The sequence below is a fragment of the Struthio camelus genome, chromosome 2 (assembly GCF_040807025.1).
Source record: "Struthio camelus isolate bStrCam1 chromosome 2, bStrCam1.hap1, whole genome shotgun sequence".
NCBI classification, from domain to species: Eukaryota; Metazoa; Chordata; class Aves; order Struthioniformes; family Struthionidae; genus Struthio; species Struthio camelus.
In genome coordinates this window covers 38,632,500-38,659,750 of record NC_090943.1, presented here as the reverse complement: position 1 = coordinate 38,659,750, position 27,251 = coordinate 38,632,500, and the positions used below count along the sequence as shown (strand labels likewise).

The 27,251-nt window shown below is 40.6% G+C and overlaps 2 protein-coding genes across 21 annotated transcripts; one reads left to right on the top strand and one right to left on the bottom strand.

Annotated features, from left to right (window-relative positions):
* Positions 1-247: 247 nt before the first annotated feature.
* On the bottom strand, positions 248-13,149 carry CBX3 (chromobox 3). 9 transcript variants are annotated; one of them, XM_068935194.1, is made up of 7 exons: positions 11,561-11,662; positions 10,305-10,347; positions 9,893-9,943; positions 5,883-6,025; positions 4,032-4,197; positions 2,532-2,626; positions 248-891 (listed from the first exon to the last, which is right to left on the bottom strand). In XM_068935194.1, exons 3-7 carry the CDS (start codon positions 9,914-9,916, stop codon positions 765-767), a joined length of 555 nt encoding a protein of 184 aa, XP_068791295.1. In that variant the 5' UTR covers positions 9,917-9,943; positions 10,305-10,347; positions 11,561-11,662; the 3' UTR covers positions 248-764. The 9 variants fall into 9 exon arrangements, with proteins under 9 accessions (XP_068791295.1, XP_068791297.1, XP_068791299.1 ...); XM_068935196.1 differs by having other exon boundaries at positions 11,565-11,649; XM_068935198.1 differs by having other exon boundaries at positions 10,305-10,442; positions 11,561-11,632.
* Positions 11,845-27,251, top strand: HNRNPA2B1 (heterogeneous nuclear ribonucleoprotein A2/B1). 12 transcript variants are annotated; one of them, XR_011139653.1, is made up of 12 exons: positions 11,845-11,977; positions 17,343-17,453; positions 18,317-18,463; positions 19,962-20,172; positions 20,530-20,631; positions 20,720-20,800; positions 21,415-21,477; positions 21,956-22,075; positions 22,325-22,447; positions 23,255-23,337; positions 24,665-24,795; positions 25,605-25,961. XR_011139653.1 is itself a non-coding variant. In XM_068935187.1 (11 exons), exons 1-10 carry the CDS (start codon positions 11,948-11,950, stop codon positions 23,314-23,316), a joined length of 1,050 nt encoding a protein of 349 aa, XP_068791288.1. In that variant the 5' UTR covers positions 11,845-11,947; the 3' UTR covers positions 23,317-23,337; positions 25,605-27,251. The 12 variants fall into 12 exon arrangements, 8 of the variants coding, with proteins under 8 accessions (XP_068791288.1, XP_068791286.1, XP_068791287.1 ...); XR_011139652.1 differs by having other exon boundaries at positions 20,720-20,809; XR_694244.2 differs by lacking the exon at positions 11,845-11,977 and adding an exon at positions 13,053-13,521.

The following is a 27,251-nucleotide window of genomic DNA, read 5'->3' as shown; positions in this document are numbered from 1 at the left end:
CATAGTAGAAAAAAGTTGACCCTTCCTGACTGAAATAATTACGCCTCAGGCGTTGTTCACCAAAAAATACAAAGAATCAAAGCCCAATATTTCTCTGGTACTATGATTACAGAGTAGTAATGGGGGTGATATTAATTACACCACCCGAAAAGAACAACTTACAGTTAAGTATATTACGAACTGAGAAATAACATATCAACAGTTCAGAAGTAGCATACCGCTTCAAAAGAGTCACAGCCTATCAGTATAAAGGAAGAATATAAAACTATTTTATTGACCACTGTTCACCAGTATTTACAATAAAGTAAACAATATACAGTCTGATAACATTCAAATTACTACAAAGTTAGTTTTCACCTGGTCTTCTTGGGACCAAGTGATCCCAAATACTAAAAAGAATAATTCTACAGGTTTAAAGGGCTAGGTTGGGGTAGAGAAGATGCATGCACATCAATAGTATAGAAGACTACAAAACATCTGTGAGGTTGTTTAGACATTCATTATGATTCAGTAATAACTATGGAAGTTTATGAATGTTTTATAAAAGCTTTTACCTAACATGGAGGAAGTAGTAGTATCAAATGCTCTCTTGTGATAAATGAAACAAGTTGCAGAAAGCTTTTATTTACTTGCTGTTGATGCAAAACACACTACTTCAAAAAAATATCAAATTTGATTCTTGTTAGAATGTATGCTTCTCACATTGCTAATAAATCAAATTTTGGGTTTTAATATTCATATATATAAAAAAGCAATGCAAACAATTATTGTGCTTCATCTTCTGGGCATGAATGCCAAGTTAGTCGCTCTTCATAAAAAGCGATTACGATCTGAGGACACTTCACGTTAGCTTCTTTGGCCAGCACCAGATCTGCCTCATCAGAGTCTTTCCTGATGTAGAAGAGAGCAGGATTTAAGAAAATGCATAGTCATTAATTCAGCAACTAATTGTTTTACCGGGGTGCTTCAAGTTATTTTAACAGCTAATGGGTTTCGGGAAGCCTAAGTGTTGGTATAAATTTACCAGCTTTTCATAGGTCGTAAATTCTGAAAAGGATGTCAGCTAGAAATCAGTTTTCAGTATACCTTTCACTATAGCTATCAAGGGTTTCCATGCTAATAGAAAAGTTTCACAGTTGTAGCTTCCTTCCCTTCCTATGTTTCTTTTCTTTTTGAGAGGAAAATGCTATTCAAAGAAATTTAGCTAGTTACCAATTGCAGTACGTAATGAAATTACTTTCTCTTTTAAAGCATAATTAAAACTTTGAAGGGAGACTTTTAAAATCAATAGTATCATCAGGCTTCGGTGACATTTAACATTCAAATTATATCTAAGGTTTAGCTTGCTGTATTTCATACTGCTATTCCTTATGCTGCCTTCAGGTAACAAAAACAATTTCTGATCTGATATGCTTCAGACTCCATTTTAAAACGTGACTACACACCGCGTATGTCTGTTGTCTGCAATCAATGACGAAAAGACTAATCAATTGCTAAACTGAACAAAATCTAAAAGCTCCTTTTTGTATGTTTCCCCTGGTGTTTTATTCTTCCAGTTTACCACAACAGAAATTTCCAACAGCCACAATCCACATTTTGCAGCTTTCTAAGTTCAACAAGATATTTGCAGAGATTTTGAAAACACAGAAGGGAGACAGAATCTTCCAAAGAACTAATCTCAGCAGCCCAGATATGTCACATGATAAACAATTCTCAGAAGACCACTCAGTTTGACTCTATTCAGAGTCAAAGGCTGTTGAAAGCTATCATGCTTCTTTATCATCCTACCACCCTAAGAAACCTGACCCTCAGCAGATGCTAATTCAGACTCTTGTATTCTGGACACTAGGAAAACAAACTTTTTTTAAATCTTATCCCATTTGTTGTACTGGGGAGAGACAAGAAGTCTTCTGTAAACACCACAGCTGAAGAAACTGGTCTCCTCCTACCCTCCCAACAAGGCAAACTCCCCATCACTTACCCTTCTAACAGGCCCATAACAATAAACCTCTCCTCCATATTGTCTGTTCTTCATCACAGCCTCAGCCTCCTCCACTGGTCCCTTCCAATTCCCTATCCATCTGGCTGCACGCAAAACAGCAGGCACTATAGATGGTTAAAAGCCTGTCTATCTAGCTGGCTTCTGCATACCGCAACATGTAAAGCTGGAGTTCTACCTGCCATTCCCTCAGCAAGAACATTAGTGAGATACTACCTTTTTCATACAAATGCCAATTTCTCCGTATCTTATCAGAAATTTACTCTTCAAATTTCTACTTCTGTAAAATTTAACCTACTTCTACCTACTTCTCTATTAAAATTAAATAGGATCTATAGTTATTTTGTTTTCAGAAGAAAAAGAGGAGTAAGTACTGAGCGACTATATAAGCTCTGTTTTTCTAAGAGCACAAGGTTAAAGAGCAGACCAACAGCTTCTCTGACTTACTCCTGAAATGAAGTGGTCTCATTAGTCTAAGTGCAACTGCCTGTCCTCCCTTAAAGGGAACCAGAACTGTCAATATAAAACTTACCATTTCATGAGGAACATAAGCTCTCCACTGCTATCCGTAGCCCCAATTATCCGCTCAGGATCAAGACCCCTTGCAAAACCTCTTGGTTTATCAACCTGTTGGGCAAGTTAAAAGATCATAAAAAAAAAAAAAAAAAAATTCTATAAAATCCTATTTTGGCATTAGGTATACGCATTCACACGCATGCATGTATGTATCAGAACAAAATGAAATATAGCCCTACATAATAACAGAAGATATAATAATTAGATATGCCATTTTCAGAAAATTATCAATTTAATTTTTTCTTGACTGATCTTCAGACCAAATCATTTAGATGCAGAATAATAATGAAGATTTTTACATCACTGTTCCCAGCATTTATTTCTGAGAACTCAACAGAAGAAACAAGCGGTCTAAAATCCTTAGAGTAGATAAATAACTGCAGCCACTAAAAGCAACAAAAAGGGGCAAAGCAAAATTGTACTCCTGGAAGTGGGAAAAACATCTTTTTCAGCAAAAGAAAAGACTTGAGTTGGCTTAAAGCAATTCTTAAACTGCACTCACAGGGAGCATCTCAGCTCTTCTTGGCTCACTAAGATGAGATCCATATTGAGAAATATAGTGACTACTTCTTGAATTATTTCCTCTAGTTCTGCAATATCCTTTTTGAGACAGTGACCACTACTGTACCAGATGAAGCCACACAATTGACTTTATACAGAAATTCAAGTATTCTTTGTATTATTCATCAACTATTTCTTCTGATGCTTTCCAATATTATCTTTTTTGACAGTTAACCACACATTGAACAGCCGTCTTCAGTAAACCATTGACACTGCCAACTAGCCTGTTTTCAGATCACTACAGTTTGAAAGCTTACAGAGGAAAGCGTAAACTACTGAACACGTTATGATGTGCATTACTTTGTACTTATCAGCACCAAATTTATCACGTTGATCGTTCTTTTAAGTTTTAGGAGTAACCTAGATCTTTAAAAAGGGACAGGTTTTCTTAATCATTCTTTCTACCCCTCTCTCTACCACCATCTCCTGTCCTAGTCTAAGTAACTGTCTGATCTTCGCATTTTGCCATCTTGTCTGTCACCCGTCCTACATCAGACATATAGTAAATATGAAACCCAGTGCAGGACTTTGGCTTGTTCCACTCGTGAACCTTTTGCTCTAACGCAAATGAACTACTTATTACTGTTCATTAATTTATTAACTCTTAGCCAGCCTTACTTTCAATCATTCAGAAAGTATCACGGAACAGTGTAAGAAGTTTGATAATCGAGAAAGAAGGTCAGTTAATCATTTTTATCCACCACTTTGGCAGTTTCGATAACCGCTGTGAACATTACCCTTCTCGAACCACACGTCTAGGTGTTGTGCTATTCCTTCAGTTTTAAACCCATGCTTGGTCTAATTCTCTAAGTCACAGTAGAAATTTGGGGGAAAGGAGGATAGAGAGGTAGTGGTCACAGGAGAAAAATATTTTAGCACGTGAACATGTACTTACAGAATCACGTTTTTTCTTTGATTTACTATCATCAGATTCGCTATCTGACAAAGATTTTCTTTTGGCACCATCTGTTTTTTCTTTACCGGCCTTCTGAGAGTTCAGAAAAGCTTCGATTAGCTCTGGACAATCTAAGTTTTCTTCAGGTTCCCATGTGTTGTCAGCACTGAAACATACATACATTTATGCAAAATGAGGAAAAGAAGAAAAATGTAAACCTAGTCACATGGCTTACCTTAGGCAAATGATCTGTCCCCATTATATAAGACAGGTTTCGTAAACTTGAGAATACTTATCTTACCATCTTTATTAACCTTTCAGTCAGCAAACGCAATACATGAAAAAATGAGCTCTGTTATTGCTGGGGACCAATTTTCTTAAACTGGAGATACAAAATAAGCAGCCCAATTAACTCCTATGATGTTGGTGGGAGTTAAAATAAACGACCTTCACCCTACCAAAACTTACTTGTCCATTTAAATCGATTCCCTTCCTGGTCCAAAAAAAAAAAAAACCCAAAAAACCCAAAAAAAAACAAAAAAAAACCCACCACACACCTCAAAAGACTGACCATACAAACTATATGATAAGAGCACTACTTAAGACTGAACACTCAAGGAGAACAGAATATACACAACACTGACTTCAAACTGCGTAAATATACTAAGTTTCCGAGCACCAGAAATGCTCTCAGAGGTTGTCTCCGAGCACTGAGCTCAACTATGGCATATCTAGAGTCATCACCCTCCCTCAGGTGACTACAAGGAACAAAGGGTCTGTGCCCAGAGCTGGGCATTACAAATGCTCCACTGAGCATACATTTTGCTGATTAAAATTTTAAGAGGTCCATGAATTGCTCTCTATGCTAATTAAGCAGCTCATCAGTAGTCTTCATGCACAAATACTACCACAACACTACTGCACAAGCAGAGGGATGCCCACAGATTATTTTCAGTTATTGAAACATTTATTTTTTTTTTTACTTCAAATCAGACCCTCAAATTAAATCCGCTGTAGTGATACAATTATCACTACACAGATTTCAGGAGCTACAATGCAGACAGCTGCAATGCAATCACTTTGGCAGGTATGCAACAATAATACGACTGCATACCTAACCAGTTACATTCAAACACTAGGTTAAGTAAACATTTAATGCATCATCTTCTCTCAGCTGATAAAGTACAGTCTGCCAGAAACTGATGGGGAAGGTACAACTACGAGCTTTCTTGGATAAAGAACTTAAGTCCACTATAAGGTTTTCTTGAATATCATGTGCTTACATAAGCCTTAGGAAAGAGACTGAAAGATACCTCTTGGGTCATGTCTAATGAAAACAACCATGTCCCGGAATCCCTTACAAAAATGTGTCTAATTTGGGAGCAGTTGAGAAAAGAGAGTAATAACCAAACTATCTGCCTCAAACTCACCACTCCAGAGCTGTCTACAGTTTAAATCCCTGCAAAATTTCTTACGCAGAAATAACATCCATTCCGCCACACATAATAAATACACCTGTATTATGACAACTGCCAGTCTAGCTTTCTGTGATAGATATTGACAGGAGCTAAATCAAGGAACAGCGGCCAACAGAACTATCACCAAGGCCTTATTAAAAGTCTTGGCATATTTTATGAAAGGCAAACACTAAGGCTACACATCTTCTCCTATTTTCTTGTCGTACTTGACTGCCCCACTTGTATTTTAAAGAACACGAAGGAAATCCAAAATATATATTCATCTCCATCATGCAACCCTCCCCTCCATATGGCTATTTACTTAGTTTTACACGTTATAGTAGAAAGTATTTAGTGTTCTATCAGAAGAAAAAAAAAAAGGGTAACGCCTTACTCTGTAAATCCTTTCCACTTCAAGTAGTATTCCACCTTTCCATTCACAACACGTCTGTCCAGGACTTTCTCCACAACAAATTCTTCAGGCTCAGCCTCTTCAACCTTTTTACCTTTGCCATTCTGTTTCTTTCCCATTTTGTGCTACAAAAGAAATTCAGAATGACATTATTCAGTCTTTTTTGCTTTACCTAGTGAGTTTGCTGGCCAAATCCAACTTTGCTCAGTAAACAGCAAAGAATCATGTACTTATTCCCACTACAGTCAGACTCCTTTTAGGTTAGTGCATGAGGTCAGGTAACCTGAGCCAGACATGTTAAAGGTGTTTTTTTTTTTTTTTGGTCAGTCACTTAATGAGATACCCAGCACTTAATACCAGTTTTTAAAAAGGTGAACTATTTTTATCCATACAGTCAATGCCTCCACTGCCCTTATAAATTCAATGCTCAGAGTGCTACATGCTCAAAATTGACAAAGCTTCTAAAAGCTAACTCTATGCCCATGAAAAGGCAGAGGGCAAGGAACAGCATAAGGCAGAAGTAAAGAAAAGTGATAAGGGAACTGTGAAAATGCATACAATAGAAAGGGATGCTACTCAAAAGAAGGTGGTTACTACCTTTTCCTTCCAAAAAAGGAGAAGCTGATGGGAGCAAAGTTTAGGGTATATTGCTATAATAGGCAAAATACTCAACAATAACTGATAACTGTTGTCAACAGGATGCATGCTAAGTAGCATTCCATTACTGCAGTCCCCTCTCATTCTTAATCATGCACCAATGTAACTTACATTCAAACAGATGTCACAAAGGTGCAAAAATTTAAGACAGCTACACTTAAAGTACAGCACTTAACATGTAAATGAAGGTTTGCTAACTTAAAAAAATATACTTTAGAAGTGTTTTAAATTTACATTTGATACTTTGAATAATATTCTTTTAAGTTCTTAAAATAAATATTACATCCACATCATCCTCAAGGCATTCCCAGTTTAATAAGGCACAATTAAATGTAATAGAAGGACACATTTCAAAATTTCTCTGTTTGTAATCTTAAAAAGATTGGAACAAGTCTATGACGTTGTCATATCACATTTCTGGAGCACTAAAAGACCAGAAGCAGTTTGGTTGCCATTTTGGACTGGTCCTTAGAGGGAAACGGTTAAAATGGCAGCCATAAACAAATGGGAGCAGTATTAAGCTCACAAAACGTACTGTCCTGCAGCACCCTAAATTGAAGCAGAAAGAACACCTTCCTTACTAAAGCATTTCCTACAGAACAAAAATAGACCAGCAAAAATCACAGAACACCTCAGTTTGCTTTATGGTGTTTTTGTAGCCCTATCTAGAATTAATGTGCGTTAGTTTGCAAATGCAGCGAAGCCATTTTAAAACTGTCAGATTTGTAGACTTTGCAGAATTTTGTCTTGGTGTAGTGAAGGCTGAAAAAATAACGTCTGTCAAAGACAAAGTCAACAGTCGTTTTTTTCTAAAATGGAGATATGAAGTTGATTCTTTCCTAAGCCCACTCTTTGTGCCCTTTCATTTTCTTAATCAATTTTTCCTCTCCTTCCCAAACAGAGCTTTACACGGCTTAGCAACTCATTAAGTGGAAGGTGCAAACAATGAAGAAAGATAAGGAAAAATGTCACGTTTCCCTTTCAAACAGCAAGCGTCTGTATAGGATTATATCTTGTGTGGCACTTGTTTTGATTTGGGACTATGAAAGACTGATTATTTAAAGCAGAGTATGTATTTCCAATTAGATTTTAACTGCCTGCATATTCCAGGTATTCCAGTATTCAAGTCTGGAGAGCGTCAACTTAATCACACTGGCTTTTTTTGCCTCCAAAGGAAAAAGAACATAATACTGAAATTAAAGGAAAATAAAAATATGAAGATGTCCAACTAGTCTAGGAAAGCAACTTCTTTCAAGAGAAGGAAGCATGAAAGACGAGGAACGGGTAGAGATAAGGAAAACAAAAAAGACGAGAAGAAGAATGACACAGACTCACTATACCATAGTAATAACATTATAATTACTGGTGATGAGGCAAGCTGGCCACAAGTGCAAAGCTTCCTATGAATGTTCTCCTTTGGACTAAAATTCTTGCTTTCATTCAGTGTAAGATGAATTGCTTTCAGAAACTCTTTTCAGCTTCATTCATTCTTGTCGCTTAAGATAAATGCTTAGGACTTCTAGATCAAAACAACAGTTTTTTTTCTTTCTAAGGCTATATAGCTATATAATCTTGCATAGAAGAAAATGATTTTTTGGGAGGGCGGTAAAAAATAACATACTCAAGAGTATGTTGCTTTAAAAAAAAAACACATTAAAGACTTAATTAGGTCTCTTGTGCATCAGCACCGCTTTCTAAGTTGTCTTCTTAAGCCTTTCTAAACTGTTGAAGTAATATTTGATTCCAGAGCCTGCAGAATTACTGAATATTTCTTAAAAACCTGTATATTCTGAGATTATACAAGTCCATGTAAATCTCAAAATACTAACTTAAGTGAGGTATAACATCCGTTTAAGGGTAGGAACTTCACTAGACCCTTAAAATTCCCTTCTTTAGAATTCCATGTTTTAAGGCATAACTTAGACATTTGAACATTGAAAGGTCATCCATGGCTCATCTCTCTCTCTGTGTATTCAGAAGTCACATGTGACAGATACAGATGTTCTTCAGGGGGTAATCACTCTTTCTTTCTGAGGGGTAAGATTATAACACTGATGTGACATTGTAGTAAAGGGTTTTAACACACAAGAGGCAAGAAAATCAGAATTACAGTTCCAGAGCTACACTATCCCTTAATATGTTTAGGTTTTGCATGCAAATACATAACGAAGCAGAATTAGTTATGGTTCCCATGGGAACCATAACTGATTCTCCTGACCTGTGCAGCAAAATTCGCAACATCAAAAGATTAAAAATACTGCGTTCACAGGTTCCTTTCCCTCCCTGCGCCCCCCCCCCCCCCCCCGGATAATTCCCTCTATCCTCAAATTAGGGAGAAGTGGGCAATCAGTTACTAAAAAAAAGTTCAGACATTCATCTTGGTGAAAGCTGTAAAATATTTTGTTATATTTTGTTTACAGTAAACTGTAAAGCAAGTACTCCATAGCACTTATAAGCCAGGAGTTCATACAAGTATTTAATATATCTTGATCTGGGTAAATTAGTAATAATTTTAGTATATTTAAGAATAGGCCTTCCGAGTACATTATAAAACAATTCTGCTCTCCAACTTTAAACTGTATAGATGTATTTTTGCTTACTTCCCTGCCTAAATCTCAGATGCATCTCACACCATATTTCTCCAGGTCTATCCCCTACAAATACATGTGTTATCATTAGTTGAATAGTAATTAAAACAACTTCTCCAGCAACCAACTGCCCTTAAAAGTCCATAATTTAATGTCAAGCAAAGCTTTACAGGGACTTGAGATCCATGAATGCATCATTAAAATGGTCCAGGAGGGGTTGCCATCTGATAACCTCTGCTCCTATGAAATTCAAAGAAACTGTTATTTGTTAAAAAAAATCGTTTCAAAAGGCATCTTAACTATGCCACATCATTTTCCCAATAATGTTATTTTTCATCAGTAAGGAGATTGCCTTTTCTCAAGCAATCTGTCTTACCTGAACAGACTGGGCACAGTTAAATGAATACACGAGTCTGACTTTACTTCTTTTTACATACATGATGAACTACACAGCGTGCTGAAAGGAGGCTAAAAAAATCCTTAGTGTTTTCTACTGTAGTGCACATAAAATGGCGCACAGTCCTTTAATTTTTTTTCCCAACAAGTCTCAGTAGAAATGGCAGATTTATTAAAGCCAAAGATAATGTCCTTTCTAGTAGCCTTACTTTCTGGATCTGAAATTTTGGTCAGAATAATGCTGGGGAGGGGAGATGTGGATGTATCTTTTTAAAATGGAGATGCCAAGTTATAAGTTTGAAGAAAAATGTTGATTAAATCCTTATATACTTTAGGTGTGCATGAACTTACCAATGTAGTTTTATTGGAGGCCATTTTTATTGCAGACTTGCAGAGCTTTTACTAGAAAAATGCATGACAATTAAAAGGAAGTTTACATTACTCAAAGAAAGGCATCCCAATACAAGCATGGTCCTTGTTCCAACCCCCATGTATTCACTGCACATAACACTCCTAATACGGATTAAATCCAGAACAAAAAGTAGGTTACTACTTTGTCCAGCGTAACCCAGTAACACACCGTTATGCTAGCCAGGATACACGATACCGACAAAGTCGTATATAGAGTTGAAAAAAGGTTTTCCCAAGGCCTTCTAAGGCTCAGAGATGTTTCTAGGGAAAAGGGGGAGGACCATCAGGGATGCATATTTCCTTAAACCCAAGAGAAGAAGAGTAGAGATTCTAGCAGTTAATCAAGATATACCTAGATGTATTAACTGCGAATCTGGTGGGGAGCAGCTACATATCTGCAGTGTAATAAGGAGTCACCCATTACTCTTACATAGTAGTAAATGCTTATCAACAGCCAAACGTTATCTTAATGCAACTATAACGTTGCCTTCTGATTTTCAAGTTTGCAAGAGTTAAGGTTCCTATAGCAATACTAACTCAGCAGCTAAGCTGTACATACTATGTATGTAACCTAAGCAAATGATGTTGAACGCGATCCATCCCCTTTTCCACGTCGTTTCTCATACTGGCCACCTCTGTAGGCATGTATTATCCCCGCCTGACTGCAAACTATAGAGCTGTTACAATTTTGCATTTGCCCGGGCAAGGCAAGAGAAGTCCTTCTCCAAGGCCAGAAAGCCTCCTCGGCTCTGCGATCCCGCCCAACTCGCCTCTTATGTGAGAGGGGGGTTTTGGCAGCCCCAAAGGCGGTGGGGTGGGTGAGGTGGGAGGGCAGGGATCAGGGCCCCGGCGCGGTGGGCCATGCCATGTCTCCGTCTGAAAGGCAAGGGAGAGGGGAGAAGCAGCAATTCCCCCCGCCCCCCACCCGAAAATAAAACGGAATAACCCCCGGGAGGCCTGGGGGCGGTGGGGGGGGCAGCGCAGCGGCTCAGGCCTGCGGCGGGCGCAGGCGAGGCGGCCGGGGCCGAGCTAACGGGACTAAGGCGGGCCGGCCCGGGGGAGGGGGGCGAGGGCCGCGGGAGCCGCCCGCCCGCCCGCAGCGCCCTCGCCGCGGGGCCGGGGCCCCCTCGCCGCCCGCCTCCCCCGCCCCCAGCGCCGCCACGTTTCCCCCGGGCCCCGCACGCCGCCGCCCGGAGCCTGGCGCCTGAAGGCGGCGCGGCCGGCCCAGGCCGCCCCCTCGGCGCTGGCGGGCGCGCTTTGTCTGGCGAGCGCGGGGGCCGCCGCCGCCCCCTCATCCCCCCCGCCCCGCCAGCCGAGGGGCCTCCGTGGAAATGCCAGGGCCCCACGAAGCCCCGCTCCTTCCGTTACCCCCCGCCGCCAAGGAAGCGGCAGCGCTCGGCTGAGGGCGGCGGGGGGGGGGGGGAAGGGGGGCGAGGCGGGCTGCCCCCCGCCTTTCCCGCCGTGGCCTTGAGGCGAGGGCCGCGGTGCAGGAGCGCTCCGCGGGGCGCCCGCTCCCCCGTGGCGGGAAGGGGGGGGAGGAGGAGGAGGAGGCGGCGGGGGGGGGGAAGGTTATCGAAGCGAGAGAAAGAGGGAGAGAGAGAAGGATACAGACTTCAATGGTGCTCAAGCCGCTCGGGTTTCCCGTCTCCTCCTCGCTCTCGCCCTGCGCGCACTGAGCAGCGGCGGCAACAGCGACATCTGAGGGGGGTTGAGGCGGGCGAGGGGGGGGTGGGGGAGGGGAAGGGGGAGGGCGGGGCGGCAGCGGCTGGGCGGCAGCGCGGCGCGGCGCGGCGCAGGGCGGGAGGCGGCGGCTGCTGGCGGGGCTGGGCTGGGCGAGCTCTGCGTGCCGGCGACTGACGGGGCAGAGCGCACGACGCCGCCTACGCGCGAGCTGCAACCTCCTCCCGTCGTCGCCGCCAGTACAGGAGGGGGGCCAAGACGTCTCTCCAACGGGGGGCGAGTGCAGGACCGCGTCAAGCGTCCAAAAGAAGGAAGATGCCTCGCGGCGACAGAGAAAGCGACTGGGTGAGCGGGAAGTGGCGGGAGGGGGAAACGGGCCCGGCGGGCCGGTAGCCGCCGCCGCCGCCATGATGATCATCGCCATGAGGGCGTGCTGGGTCGGGGCGGCCGCCGCCCGCCGCAGGGCGAGCGAGGCCTTCAGTCCGTGCGGGGGGGCGCCTGGGGCGATCCCCAGGTGCGGGGAAGGCGGGCAGGGAGCGTTTGAGCGGCTTTGAAGTTCGTTTTGCCGTTGCTGAGGCGGGCCCGGGCCGTTTGGAGCGCGGCCATTTCCCGCGTTGCGGCGAGGCGGCCTAGTCTTGAGCGAGCGCCAGGGAGGGGGGAGGGGAGGGAGGAAAGCGGGAGTTGGAAAGCGGTTGGGGGCCTAGAAAGCCCTTTATTAAGTGGGGGAAACGGGTCCGAGTCAGTTTAGGGTGCTTCGCTCCGGGAGAGGGGTCGCTTCCCGGGGAGCTGGGAGGAGGGGGAGGAGAAGAGGGGGCGGGAAGAAAGGAGCAGCCCTAGCGCCATTTCCCTGGTGCGCGGGGCGGCGGCACTCACCCTTTGTCGCGGTGTGTGCGGGGCCGGTGAAGAGAGAAAAAGGGAGGGAAAGAAAGGAGGAAGGAGAAATAAATGTCTAAGTGAGTGGCTTGCCCGATGGGTTTTCTGTCCGTGTTGCGGGGTAGAGCGGAGCAGGCTGCGGCGAAGTCCGCCTCCCTTCGCTGGCTCTCGGCCCCCGGCGATGTCTCGGTGCTGGCGCCAAAATCTGGGCAGCTATCACTTCCTCCTACCCGGGCGGAGGGGGAAGGGGCCAACCCGCCGACAAAAAGGGGAGATGTCGGGGGCGCGCGTAGGCACCGCGCTGTGCTCCCGCCCGGGCCCTGCCAGTACCACAGGTGGCCGGGGGGGGGGAGTAAAGGTGGGGGGGGGGAACGAGCCCTTTGGCTAATTATAACCCCCTTGCTTTGAGGTTGAGTCTTCGGGGCGGTTCGGCAATTTCCGGAAAAAAAAAAAAAAACCACCCACGACGCGGTGCCAAGTCTGGTCGGGGCCGTTTCGGCTCCGCTCGGGCACGTATTAGAAAGCTCTTCCGTTGTCGGAAACTGCCGAAGGCGCTGTATCGTCGATGGCTGCTGCGTCTTTCTCTCCGGAAATTGCCGAGTGGGATCGGATCGCCATTCTTGTCCGTTTCGGCAAATTCCGGAAATAGCCGAAGCGAATCGAATGGGCTTCCTTTCCTATTTCGGCTTTTTCCGGCGACTGTCGAAGTGGATAAGCTCGACGACGACAGCTCCTTCGGCTCATTCCGGAGACAGCCATTACTAACGGAGTTGATGACTTTTTATTACGTGATTAAAACACATAGGGGCGTTATACAGAACTGTTGCCCCTTTGGAGATATTTAAGCTCCAGATTCGAGCTTTTTGACTAAAACATCGGCAGCGAGTCTGGGCTGGAGAAGGAGGGCGCTAGCACTACGTGGAGCTGAATTTCAAATTACGTAACAGTTAAGGCAGCCATTACTGAGCAGTTGTGCGGTATTCTCAAGCAGGGATACGTAAACCATGAAGAATATGGTATGTGAAAAGGGAAAAATACAGATTCGGCTGTTAGGGAGGGTGGCGTGTCTGGTTGTGGAGATGGAGTGCTTTTTCAGGATCGGGGGGTTAGGAGCAGAGTCGTCCTCGGGCAGCGTAGGTCTGGGTGCTGCTGCCGACCCCCGTTAGCGGCGGCGCGGCTAGCGGCTAGGTGCCTCTCCGCAGAGGAAGCGTTAGCAGGGAGGAAGGTTCTGGAAGCGGCGGTTGGGGCTGGTGCGCACTCGAGAGGGGAGGCGGAAGCTGCGGTAGCTGTGCGTGCGGGTACGAATTCTTAAATCTCCCGACATGTCCTTTAGCTGAGCTGCCGTTAGGGTGGTGCTGCGGGGAAGGGAGAGGGGGACACACACCACTATGGAGGTCAGTTAATGCGCGATCCGGGACTCTACTTTGCCCTGCGGGACGCTGAGCGGCCGGGGTGGCGCTGCTGATAATGGCGGTAACGAGGGGGAGGGGTAAAATGGCGGCGCCGAGACTCGCTCGTGCGTGAGGCTTTCAGGATGAGACCTAGGAGGGGAAAGGGGGTAGGGAGGGAGAGCAGTAGAGGCTGAGAGCCAGGCTGCCGTTGTTATCTTTATGGGAACAGAAAGCAATCGCTTGCAAGCTCTCCCTGGTAAGGCGTGTGTAGCCGGACGCTAGAAGCGGTTTGCAGCGACTGATTTGTGTTTTTCCTGAAGGCCCGAGTGTAACTTAGCTTCTTTATTCTGGCGTCGGTTCTTTGTGAATTTCTTTCCTTCCCGCCGCATCGCTTTCCCTGGAGGCAACGGTTGCTTCTGGGCGCCATTTTCCTCATCTAACTGCGGGGGCCCTTGTTTTCCTGATAGCCGCCACATGGCGGAGCCGGCATGGCAGCCGCTTCACTCCTGATAATACCGGGCTGCGGGGGAAGGGGGAGGACGTAGACTGATGGATCGGAAAGCCATGTAAGAGGTGTTAGGGGCTAACGGGGCGCGACTGCATAGCGAGTGGTTGGAAGTGTCTTTCTGGTTTGGGGCCAGTAAATCTGGGGAAGTGTAATCGCTTGGCAGTTTCCATTTTGGCGGGCAGTGCCAGCTCAGAGATTCCACTTACCTGTTTTGTTAACCGTTTTTGTTACTCGGATTCTTAACTCTGCAGAAGTCTGCAGTCAGCTTGGAGTATTTGTACCCATGCTGTTATGACACGAAACGCACTTACTTGGTCTGGTGATGGATTTTCCAGTGTAGGCTTCATGTTTTCCAGTCCTTTGAAGTGTTGCTTTTAGCCTGTGAAGGAAGGCTTAAAATAAGCCCTAAGGAAGATTTACAGATTTCCAAAAGATTTTCTCTCACAGTTTGTTACTGCGGTAGAATGCACTCTGGAAGTCTTTAAAGGAGTTTTTTTATTCTGTCTTTTATATTAGCTTGCTACCAAATGAGGGTTTTCATGAAGATTCTGAGTGGGACTGGAAGGATAATAGCTTATATCATATGTTTCACAGCTTCAACGTGAACCGTGTAAAAGATTATCAGAGCTCTCTGGATCTTGGTCGTAGGTTAATTCTAGATAGGAATTTGAGCCTCTTAAACAACATTTAATGCAAATAGACTATGTTCAGAGGCTCTGCCTGTATTAGTGGAACAGCATGTTTATGATGTTTTCACACAGTGGTTTTGATTCAAGAAGTGATAGGGTTTTTTTTATTGCTATGTCCTGACATGTATGCGGTGCCTAGATGTTGGTTTTGGGTAGGGCACATGCTGTATGACACTAATACACAGGAGATGATGAATGTGAGAATTCTTAAGAATGCAAGAGTGTTTCATTTTTCTGTTTTATGTTTTTTAGTAATGTATGATACATGTTTGTCCTTTAATAATCAAACCAACTTTTTATGGCTCGTAGCGTTCTTTGCTTGAGTTTCGTTTAAATTTCTGTCGCTGTTTTCACAGATAAACGTTTATGAGAAATATCAGTATGCCTACTGAATTTGCCTGAATTTGCGTATTTCTGTCCTAGTTGCATTATTAGACATGTGGTAATTGATTATACAGGGAGAAGTGTTCTTTTCTGGTCGTGTGAAACTGTAGCAAGTACTTCAGCTCTGCTGCTAGAAAATTAGAGACTAATGTGAAGAGAGAGGTTTTTTTGCAGTATCATTACTTTAAATGATTTCTTAGCTTACTTGGGTTCTTAAATAATAGTATGCATGCCTTGCCACATGTGACTTACCAAATGAGGTATGCACCACCCCTTATTCCATTTAAGAGCTCATAGGAAAGAAACGGTAACGTGGGTTTACCCCTTTTAAGTTATGTTGTGACAAATTTTGCCCATCTGCACAATGAGAAGGTAGCTTCCTTTGTGTTTCTTAGAAAATACTTGGAACCCGCTATAGGATCTAGCGTTTCTGAGTGACACTGAAATTGATTGTTCTCAAATGCAGCATTTATATCAAAATTGTTTTTATGATTGTTGACTTGTTTCTCAGACTGAATGCAGTATCTTCAGCTGGTGATAGTGATCTCTTTTTTTTTTTTTTTTAATCAAAACTGATTCAGTATTGCTTCTAATAATGGTCTTCCTTGTTAATTGATTCTAGATGCTATCTGCTCTGGACAAGCTCAGAAAGCATATTTTGGCCTGCAGGATGATTGGCTAACACTTTTCAAAGTATCTGCACTAGGCTTTTTTGTTTGTTTTCCAAATCTCATTATTTTTCATTGGTTTTCTAATATCCTTTTTGCATTTCTCCTATTGCACAGTGCATAATTAGTTATGGTGTGTTGCTTAGTTGTAGCGAATGGTGGCGTGCTGGAGGTGTTTAAAAAAAAAAAAAAAAAAAAGGTGTTCCTGATTTTAAAATGACTTATCATTATAAGGGTGAAATAGTCATTGTATTCGAACTCTTATTTGGCAGGAGACCTGGCAGGACAGTTATATCTCTTTAGAGCAAGAGTCTGATGTCTTTTAAAGTTTGTGAAATAGGACTATTGTTTGTGTGCGGTTGTTTTTCTTTTTTTTTTTTTTTTTTTAAACCATTGCTGTTTGACGTAGAAAACTACAGAGTGCCTAATCTAGTGACACACTGTCATACAGAAAATGATCTTTTTGATGCCTTACTATATTTTCTTTTTTTTTTTTTTTTTTTTTCAATTGATGGAGGTTGGGAGATTGTTTCTTTCTGCTTTGGTGTATACTGTATGCAAAATAATAGATGTAAAGCCTACTTTATTCTAGTTCCAATGGTGCCCGATCCCAGACCTAGATTAATTTTGCAAATACTCTAGTTTTATACATTTTAAAGAGTTAATAAAGGGAAAATGAATCAATGACCTGTTGTAAAAGGTCTAAAGCTATCTCTTTGTTTTTTAATGTCTTGGGAAAATAGTATGGTTGTATTCATGTGCAGCAAGTTGAGGCAGAACATTTTTTAAAAATATATGCTATCTGGAATAGAATCATACAGTATGAACGGGTTGGTGTTACCTGTAATGAGAACGTTTTGTTAGTTCGCAGCATTGTTTTTCCTGGCACAACCTGAAAAAGCTTCTGATAAGACCTTTGGGAGGATTCCTCTTCTGGGAGTATTTAAATGTAGTCTCTTTTTTAATGTTTGGAGGGAGAGATGGGAAAAGTACATTGTTAAAATCTATATCATAGAATTGCACAAGTTGCTTAATTTCTGGAATAGAAGTCAAACATTGTAGAACCGCCTAATCTTATCTTGAAAAATGCTTTCTACGGAAAGTTTTTAACTCTTAAGAAAATCTCACTGACTGTCTAATTGTGCAGTAGGGGAAATGCTGTAAATTGTATTAATGTAAACTTCTTTTCTGTGATAGAGGGAAAAGGAGCAGTTTCGCAAACTGTTCATTGGTGGCTTAAGCTTTGAAACAACAGAAGAAAGCTTGAGGAACTACTATGAACAATGGGGGAAGCTTACAGATTGTGTGGTAAGTTGGGCATACCAATTCATATAATGATGATATCATACGTTTAGAAAGGATTAAAAATAGATTTTTGTTTCCTGAACAGTTTTATGAAAGCATGAAATGTTAAGTTTTCTACAGTTTAGTTAGTGATTTTTATTTTTTAATACGTTACTCGGTCCATCGAGGCTACCGGCAGACTTTCCCTTCTGAAAGTCTTTCCCTGATCTGCTAGTGGAGCTAGAAAATACAATCTATTTCCTTTAAAATCTCCTAGATTATCTTTAACTGACGATTTCAACAATTTAAAATTAACTTCGGTGTCATTGCCTTAAAGTGCGTGGGGGAGGGAGTGCTTACACAAACTGCTATTCCGTTTGTTGTGTGTGATTGGTAATCTTTGGCCTAAAGGTGATACTGTGGTAAGCAGCCTTACTGAAGCTGGAAGGGGATGTCTTTCTACAAGTTGTGATGTCTTGCATTTCTGTTAACCTGTTTTGCAAAAGTTCTTCCGGTGAATTTGTTTTGGGAGTGATAAATGCATATTTTTTATAAGCTGTATTTAAAGGCAGTGACCTTTGGAGAGGTTGAAAGAAATTACATATTTGATTTTGAAAAACAACGTAAGTATAAATTTACATCATTTCCATGGAATATTTGTTACTAGCGTTTCTGAGTTACTACTGGTAGTGTTGTGGAGAAGAGAGGTGGTTTGAATTTGTGTGATGACAAGCAATGCTTTTTCATATATGTTAATATTCATATACAGTCATGTTTTGAAGTCAAGAAAAAAGTAAATGAAGTTGTACCTATTTTCTTCAAGTGTTGTTAGTATTAAGTTTAAAATGATACATGTAGAAGTGGTTTAAACATTTTATTATTTTTAGGTAATGAGGGATCCTGCAAGCAAAAGATCAAGGGGGTTTGGTTTTGTAACATTCTCCTCCATGGCTGAAGTTGATGCAGCTATGGCTGCAAGGCCTCACACGATTGATGGAAGGGTGGTTGAGCCTAAGCGAGCTGTGGCTAGAGAGGTAGGTACAGCTTAGAAACAGCTTTGAAAAAACTTTCAGGCTTTGAAAAAGGAATCCCTGTTTTGGTCAGACATTTTTGCTTTGTTATTTGAAATTTTCTGTATTTAAATTGTCTTGTTAAGGCTGTAGTTGGGACACTGTTTCCCACACTTCGGGTCTGTTAATTGACACTTTTATAAGGCTCTTTGTTTATTACAGTGAATTCTTAATTATTCTGGTTGTGAATCATCTCTGTGAGGGATGCAACTGGGATCTGGAAGTATCATTAGCTAAAAGGTGTTGAATGCCTTTAATTATGCTAATTTCAGGCAGACTCTGCTATGGAAATAGACTCTTTACTGTTGCTAGACCTCAAATTAATAAGCTCTTGCCAATGCCTCCTGTTTCTATTCAAGGTCCCTTGGGTATTTCTAAGGTGTATATGACTACAGAGACTGAAAATAAAGAACCTAGTATGGAAACTGTCCTTTTTTCCAGTGGTGCTATACAAAGTCAGCCTAGGGCTACTCAGGTGTTGGCTCCAGGGATATTTAATTTTTAAACTCCAGAATACAAATTATGTGGGAGCGCAGGATAGCGGTTCATCCTGTCCAGTAAACTTTCCAGCTGGATTACTGTGGGGCAGATATTCCGGGAGCAAGTGCAGATTCTAGCTGACTTCAACACATTGTTGGAGCTTTGGGAGAGTTTATGGCTTAAACATAAGGTTGGACTCAGGTTTTCAATGCGTTTTCAGTACAGTTCACTGCATTCCAGTTCAACTGGAATGTAATGAGCTCTCCTGTAAGACAGGGAAACTGACGATAGTAACCCCTCTGGATAACCCCAGAACACCCGAGCTTTCTTCATGTTGTTCATGAAGCATGGAAAATTGATTTGTATTTGGAAAAACATAATTAAAGCAGCATATACACATGCTGTTTTTACTTACGGAGCTATTACGAAACTTTAAGGATAAGCGATTCTTACTATTGCAGCAATTTGGATAGCATACTCAAAACAGCATTAAAAAAAAGAATGTGAGTAGTTGAGTTCTCATGTTTTGAATAGAGATTAAAATGTGTGGCTGTGGATTCACTGCAGTCACAGGAATTTTGCTGTTGATTTAAGTGGAATGTGGGCTTCGCTGCTATTGGGGAAATGAACAGAGGAAGAGGGCATGTTTTTGTTTTAATTATAAAAATCATGCTTATTTAAAGTTACTAAATAGTTGAAGTTCTTTCAAGCAATTGATGCTATGTTTTTGTCTAAATCTGTTGGAGATTGTATTTAAAACTTTACTTTGAAAGGGAGGAGGAACAGGGTTCCTTCCTCCTGCCTTGCCCTCTCCCCACCCTGAAGAGATGTCTCAGAGACATGCATCATAAGACAGTTGCTTCAATATCTCAAAATCTTTTTGATTATGAGTATTACATCCCTGAAATCTTGGGAAAACACTGATTTATGAAATTGCTTGTCTTTGTGGTTATTCAGAGAATTTTTTTTTTTTTTTTGACAGGAATCTGGAAAACCTGGTGCTCACGTTACTGTGAAAAAATTATTTGTTGGTGGTATTAAAGAGGATACTGAAGAGCACCACCTTCGTGACTACTTTGAGGAATATGGGAAAATTGACACTATCGAAATTATTACTGACAGACAGTCTGGTAAAAAGAGAGGGTTTGGCTTTGTTACATTTGATGACCATGATCCTGTGGATAAAATTGTATGTAAGTAAGGTTCATTTCACTCTTCTTATCTGATAGTATTAATATTTATGGTCTCGATAATTGTATAAAGCTAAATTCAAACTACTGATGTAATAGGAGTGATCTTGTGCATGAGTATTTGCAACGTCACAGTCTTAGCAAATTGTGTAGGAACATGCAGTGGTGCCATTTTAAATGAGTACTGGGTTTGCCTAGGTTTTCTGGTTGGGGTTTTTCCCCTCCTCCCCCCTTCTTATTATTAAATAATATTAAATAAGTGTGGATTAAGTTGGAAATCACTTTATTTTTGTAAGCCTGATAATTTTGCTTGTTTGCAGATAAGTATCTAAATGCTCATACTTTATTCTCTGGTTACAGTGCAGAAGTATCACACCATCAACGGCCATAATGCAGAAGTAAGGAAAGCTCTCTCTAGACAGGAAATGCAAGAAGTTCAGAATTCTAGGAGTGGGAGAGGAGGTATGTACAAATATTGATTAATGCTTTGTGGTTTCTTTTCGTGTTCACTTTGCATCAACTCACTGCTTAAAATTTTAAACTGTTGTAGGGAACTTTGGTTTTGGTGATGCGCGTGGAGGTGGTGGCAACTTTGGTCCCGGACCTGGCAGCAATTTCAGAGGGGGAGCCGGTAAGACAGGCATGTTTGTAGCATTTCTTTTCTTATTTATACCATTTGTTTGATTTTTTGGGTAACTTTATAAGCTACTGCAATTTAATTTAAATACAGCTGTAGCGGTTGGAGGATTTTTTTAAGAAAAAATAACTAGCAAACCTTTTATGTAGTACACAAATTCATGATGTGGATATTTAGTAAACTGAAGGTTTTTTTTTAAGGATTTCATTAAAAGCCAATAAAATAATTAAACTTCAGAATTTTGCTAAGGAATTCGGAGATTTTTCTTCTGTACTTGCATGTAATGTTCACATGACTTTTTAAATGGGGGGAGTTCTTGAATGCTTACATTACATGCAAGCTAGCAGCCATAATTCTGAATGCCGCTTCAGACTTCCTGTGACCAAAATTAAAACTTGGTACTTGATGAATGCAGGGAAATAAAAGATCTAGGGTAATGATTATATGGGCTATTTCACATACTTTTTTTTTTTTTTCTCTAAATTCTAGTGTATGTGTAGTTAGTCAGTAATTTATTGATTCAATTAAGGTGGTACGGGTTGGAGAAAAATCTCTTCAGTTAGTTTGCTGCTGGTGAATTGAATTTTTTTTTTTTTTTCCTCTAACAGATGGATATGGAAGCGGCCGTGGATTCGGTGATGGGTATAATGGATATGGTGGAGGACCTGGAGGTTAGTTGACATCTGTGTTTATTTTGTCCATTTAAAAAGGCTCTTCTATTCACTTACCACATACATAAAATACATTTAAGTGATAAAGCCTTTTTGTTGGCTCTAGGAAAAACATGTAGCTGTTTATTAACGTTGTAACTTCATAACTTCATATAGCAAATTGTGTAGTTGTATCTTGGATGACCATGCCCAGTTTTCTAGAAAAACATTTCCTAAATTTCCTGAAAAAGTAAGATTTTAATTGGGACTCTTTGCTGATGCATTTAGGCAGTCTGACTAGTGGGTTTTGGTAACAATTTAGTCAGTATGGAGGTTGAGTATGCGCCTTTAAAATTAGTATCTGTAGAAATTTCTTTATAAAACTCCCGCTCTTTTCTTTTGCTCTATATACTTCTGAACAGAGGTTTTCCTCTGATTCTGTAGAATTTGGTTGCTTTCTACCTTGAAAAGTTTATTGTAAAGGATTGTTTTGTAACAGGTGGCAACTTCGGAGGTAGTCCTGGTTATGGAGGAGGAAGAGGAGGATACGGTGGAGGAGGACCTGGATATGGCAACCAGGGTGGGGGCTATGGAGGTGGTTATGACAACTATGGAGGAGGTAATCTACTGGCCTGAAATGTTCAAGTATTTCAGTTGTTAATCAGTGCAAGTCATTTGAGAATGTTTTATTTGGGGGGGATGGGGGGTGTCTGAGCAGTGCTCTTAACTTTCCCAACGATATGGAAAAGTGGCTCATTTCTTAGGCTGCTGAAATACCTACGTGTTCTGTCTTTAGTGAGAAAACTCGGTGAGTGTTGTATATGTTTGAGCCCATCAGGCATTTCTCCTCTCTGTATTGATAATGCAGGCAATTACGGAAGTGGAAACTACAATGATTTTGGAAACTACAACCAACAACCCTCAAATTACGGTCCAATGAAGAGTGGAAATTTTGGTGGCAGCAGGAACATGGGGGGACCATATGGTGGAGGTATCGTATGCATCTGAACTGTCTTGGAACCAAACAGAGCGGGTGAACTTCTGTCCTTTGGGGTAGTGGGAGGGAAGGCTAATAGGCAGAACTTAATGAGGCAACCTCTCCTACAGCCCCTAGACTGATAATGCCCTTGCTCTTCATGGAGCATGTGGACTGGCTACAAGTTTTCATTGTCCTTTAGAATGTAAAGCTTATCTTGGGGTACTTTAGCTTTTTTGTGTCTGTATGAGACAAATTACAAAATACTAACCTATTTCTAGAACATGATGAAATATCTTGTAGATGCTGATCTGCAAAGATTTTAGAAAAGTTTCATGTTCTCTGCTGTTGGCTCACGTTGTTCGCAGCGATTGGGTTGGATGAGGGAAATCTAGTTAATGTCCCCTGAAGTTAGTGGTTTGTTCCCCCGTTTCCCTCCTGTTCAGTGTCACTTTTTGGTGTTGCTTTCTCCATTTGGTTGTCCAAGTGTTATTTAGTATGGTGTGTACAGCTTGTGAATGAGAAACTGAAACCAGAAGTCATTTTTTTGCGAGGGTTGAGCTTCAGATAAACTCATTCCTGCACAATCAGGCTCAAGAAAGTACAGGAGGCTTTAGCTTGATACATCAAATGATTTGTGGCGCTGTTTAAACGTCTGAGACTTCAGCATGAAGACGACACTGAAATGTTAAAATCTGAGTAGTATGTGTTATCTCTATAAGTAGTTGGGTGTTGTTTTTTTACGCAGCGAACAAGAGCCTTCCTGGATTTAAACATGTACTGATGGAAAATACTCAGTTTCTCATTGTTATTCTGTTGCAGGAAACTATGGTCCAGGGGGCAGTGGAGGAAGTGGTGGATATGGAGGGAGGAGCCGTTATTGAGCTTCTGCAAGCTTGCCATGGGTAAGTATGTTTATAAGTCCTAAAATTGCAGTGATTCTTGAGAGTAGCTGCAGGAGTTAAAAGCTTTTTAGGATCATGTTATCTTTCCTTTAAAAAATGGTTAGATGAATAATTTCATAACCTATTTTTTTACTCTTTACTTCTGTTGAAACAGGCTTCACTGTATAAATAGGAGAGGATGAGAGCCCAGAGGTAACAGAACAGCTTCAGGTTATCGAAATAACAATGTTAAGGAAACACTTATCTCAGTCATGCATAAATATGCAGTGATATGGCAGAAGACACCAGAGCAGATGCAGAGAGCCATTTTGTGAATGGATTTGGATTATTTAATAACATTACCTTACTGTGGAGGAAGGATTGTAAAAATGCCTTTGAGACAGTTTCTTAGCTTTTTAATTGTTGTTTCTTTCTAGTGGTCTTTGTAAGTGTAGAAGCATTCCTTTGATAATGTTAAATTTGTAAGTTTCAGGTGACATGTGAAACCTTTTTTAAGATTTTTCTCAAAGTTTTGAAAAGCTATTAGCCAGGATCATGGTGTAATAAGACATAACGTTTTCCTTTTAAAAATTTAAGTGCGTGTGTAGAGTTAAGAAGCTGTTGTACATTTATGATTTAATAAAATAATTCTAAAGGAAATATTGTGTAATTATAGATTTTTTTTTTAATACTGTAAAATAAGGCAAGGAGTGGGTAGTATAAGGTCCCACAAATAATATAAAGCTATTGTTGTACATGTAAAATTAAATGCTGGTCAGAATAAAGTATGTTGTTTGTAAATGATCAGGTTTAAAATATCTAGATAACTTAAGGGATATCTCTGCAAGGAGAAACACCTTTTTAGATCTTTTAGATGCTGCTTCTTCAATGGCAAGGAAAGGAAATATCCCCAGCGAGGTACTCTTCCAGGGACACAGGTCTAGTACAAGAGAACTCTTGAAAACGTCACTAAGTTCAGCCAGTCTTAAAAAGCTGCGCTGTATTTCTGCAAAGCTTTAACTACAGTAGTTTTATAAGGATGCCAACGAAGGCTGAGGGGTGTAGAGCAAAATAGTTCTAAGCTTCAGTTAAACTTCTTTAGGTAAGATCTTATTTACTTTTCCTTTCTTAATGTTCCAAAAACAAGAAACTAATACTATATTATATGACAGTATTCTTTCAGTATAGTGATTGTTGTATGTAGTTTAACATAGCAATGACTTGAGTTTAAAAATTACCAACTGAAGAGTACTTTGTGAATCCTGTTTTCTTGTATTATTAAATTTTTTACAAACAAATTTTTATTAATTTCAGCTCCTTAACATATTTTTTTCCTACTGGAATCTAGCTATGATATGAACCCTGGACAAGCATAGACTGCTGCCACTGTACACTGCTACAGTTGAACAAATGAGACCTGCAAGTGTCCATTAGTAAAGCTTTGCAAGGGTTCCATCCCTGGTGTTGGTAGTTAAAATGGTAGGTCACAAGTTAATTAAATCATACAACTTTATTTTTGCATCCTGCAACATTTTATTTTTTCTTGGGAGTCTATGCATTATGGTGGTTGCAAGGTAACGCAATGAAGGTAGTTCTGTGCTGTTGAAGATGAACGATGTTGTTATGTGTCTTGTCTACAGTAATCTATTTATATAACACGTTTCATCCTGAAGGTTCCCAAGTAACTTTAGACCTTTTTCATAAAAGGAAAAATTGCACCACTGAATACATCTGCCTCTGTGAAGGAATGTGTCGGCTATTCTTTAACAACTGCATAAGCAGTTCTTTAGGAGGGAAGGTGAAAACTTCAAATGAAACTGCAGGTGGTATTTTCATAAGTGTATAATGTAATTACCTAAATTGGAATTTGGCTAGAATGATGAGGTTTCCACCATTTTTTATAGTTCTTGCAGCTAATAAACCTTAGTGCCAAATTTAGTCAGCCTTACTCTCATTGCTTCGAATGTGTAATTCCTCAAATTAATGAAAATTCACCAAGTAATGATTTGCTCGGAGTAAGGATGGCTTAATACGCTAGATTTGGTTTTTTACTAAAAATCAACAAAACTCACCAAAAAAAAACCCAATTTCAAAGTTCTGTTGCCTTTGAAAGGCTACACACTAAAGAACATGGACTCGACTAATGAAGGTCCTGTTCTGTTTGTGTTAGACACACCGGTGAACTGCTTATACTTTTTTTTTTTAAATGGCTGAAGTTCCCCTATTGGTAATTTGGTTTAGACATATGTGATAAACATCTTCAGATACACTTTTTTTTTCTTTGGCAGGAAGGTGCCATGCTGCAGGTAACTAATGAAGAAGTGGTCAACCACAGAAACGCTTCAAGAAATAAGAAATTCTGTTTCATCAGAAAATAGTTGTTTTTGCTGGCTTCATTAAAAATCTAGAGGTTAAATGAATACTGATAAAACATCTCAATTAGTACAGCTCCCTGTAATGCTGGGTTTTTTTTTTTTTTAAATGATAGTAATAATTGTCTTGTAAACCTTTCGAATAAAATTCAGACTGGTTAGGTGAAACAAATCACTAATGTTAAAATAGCAGACACTCTGTGAGTAGAAGGTATAACTACATATTTTTATAACTTTCATAGCTTTAAAATAAAGTATTTTTATACCAAAGTAGTTCTAGTGTAATGCTTAATAAAACTTAGTCTGTGTCTAACATTAAAATAATGTCGATGCGCAGCTTTTAGATGCATTCATGATACGGAACATTCCGTTTTTGAGGTGGATTTAAAATCCAGTTAACTTGATAAGTGTATTCACAGAGCTTGTATCTCTGATAAACGTAGGCATCTGTTCTCTTGCGGGAGAAACAGTACCACAGCTTAAAAATGCTGATTTTGCTGTTGGACACAACTGCTTTAAAACAGCTTTTGGCTGTGTTTTATATCATTGTTTTAAAAATAATACCTCCTTTCCTGTTAATGAAACTAACAATTTCAGACAGTTCATCAGAATGCGTTAGGACAATAGCTTTATCCTCTCACCAATAAAGAGCTCTTAGAACTAAGAGGGAAAGATGGAATGCAGTGTGAACTCCCTGCTGTACCAGAACTATTACTAATAGCGGCCTCTTCTGAAAAAACACACGGAAGCTTGGGAGAGCTTCAGCTAGGAATGTATTTGGGAGAAAGGCCTGTTCAGTCTCTTGGTGTTTTAACCTGTTACCTACATACACGGTTTATTCTAAGCTTTGAATTTCTATGCTTAGCTTTGATAGACTAATGTCTTTAACCATCTTCGTACAATTCAAAAACATACAAGGATATAATGTTTGGGTTTTTTTTATGTTTCTAAGTTGAATTGCATAGGTAACAACTGAGCTGCAATGGAAGCAGAAAAATGAAGACACACAAAACCTGCTTTTATTTTACTCTTTCCAACAGAATTAATTTACCAGTTGCATAGGAACTTGCCTTCTTTCCTGGAATTCAATTTTAGTTAATGGAAGTTTTCCTTTACAGTTGCCAAGTCCACGTTCACATCACATAATTTAAGTGAAATCATACTTCAAAGGGGAAACATTCTTTTTTCCTGAGATTTTTACACACTTAGTAGTTTTACAATAAGGTTCCAAATTTATTTGAATTAGTTGTGTTATGTTTTCCATAATAAGGATGTTTATGTCAATCTACTGGGGATAGGGAAAGAGAGTTTACAAGGAACAGTGGCATGTAAAAACTAAGTTCACTGTATGTTAAAAGTCTTGAAAGCTTGGAGTATTTGAGTAAGATTGCGGTTGTCTCACAGTTGCACCTCTGTGACTCTTCTTTCTTGGTTTATTAGAATCCAAGCAAGTGACACACAGTGTTCAGTGATAAATTCAGTGGGAAGTCAACTAGTCAACTAGTTGAGTCAAACTAATAGTGAAAAACAGCAATTTTGAATAAAAACCTACAGTGTGTGGTT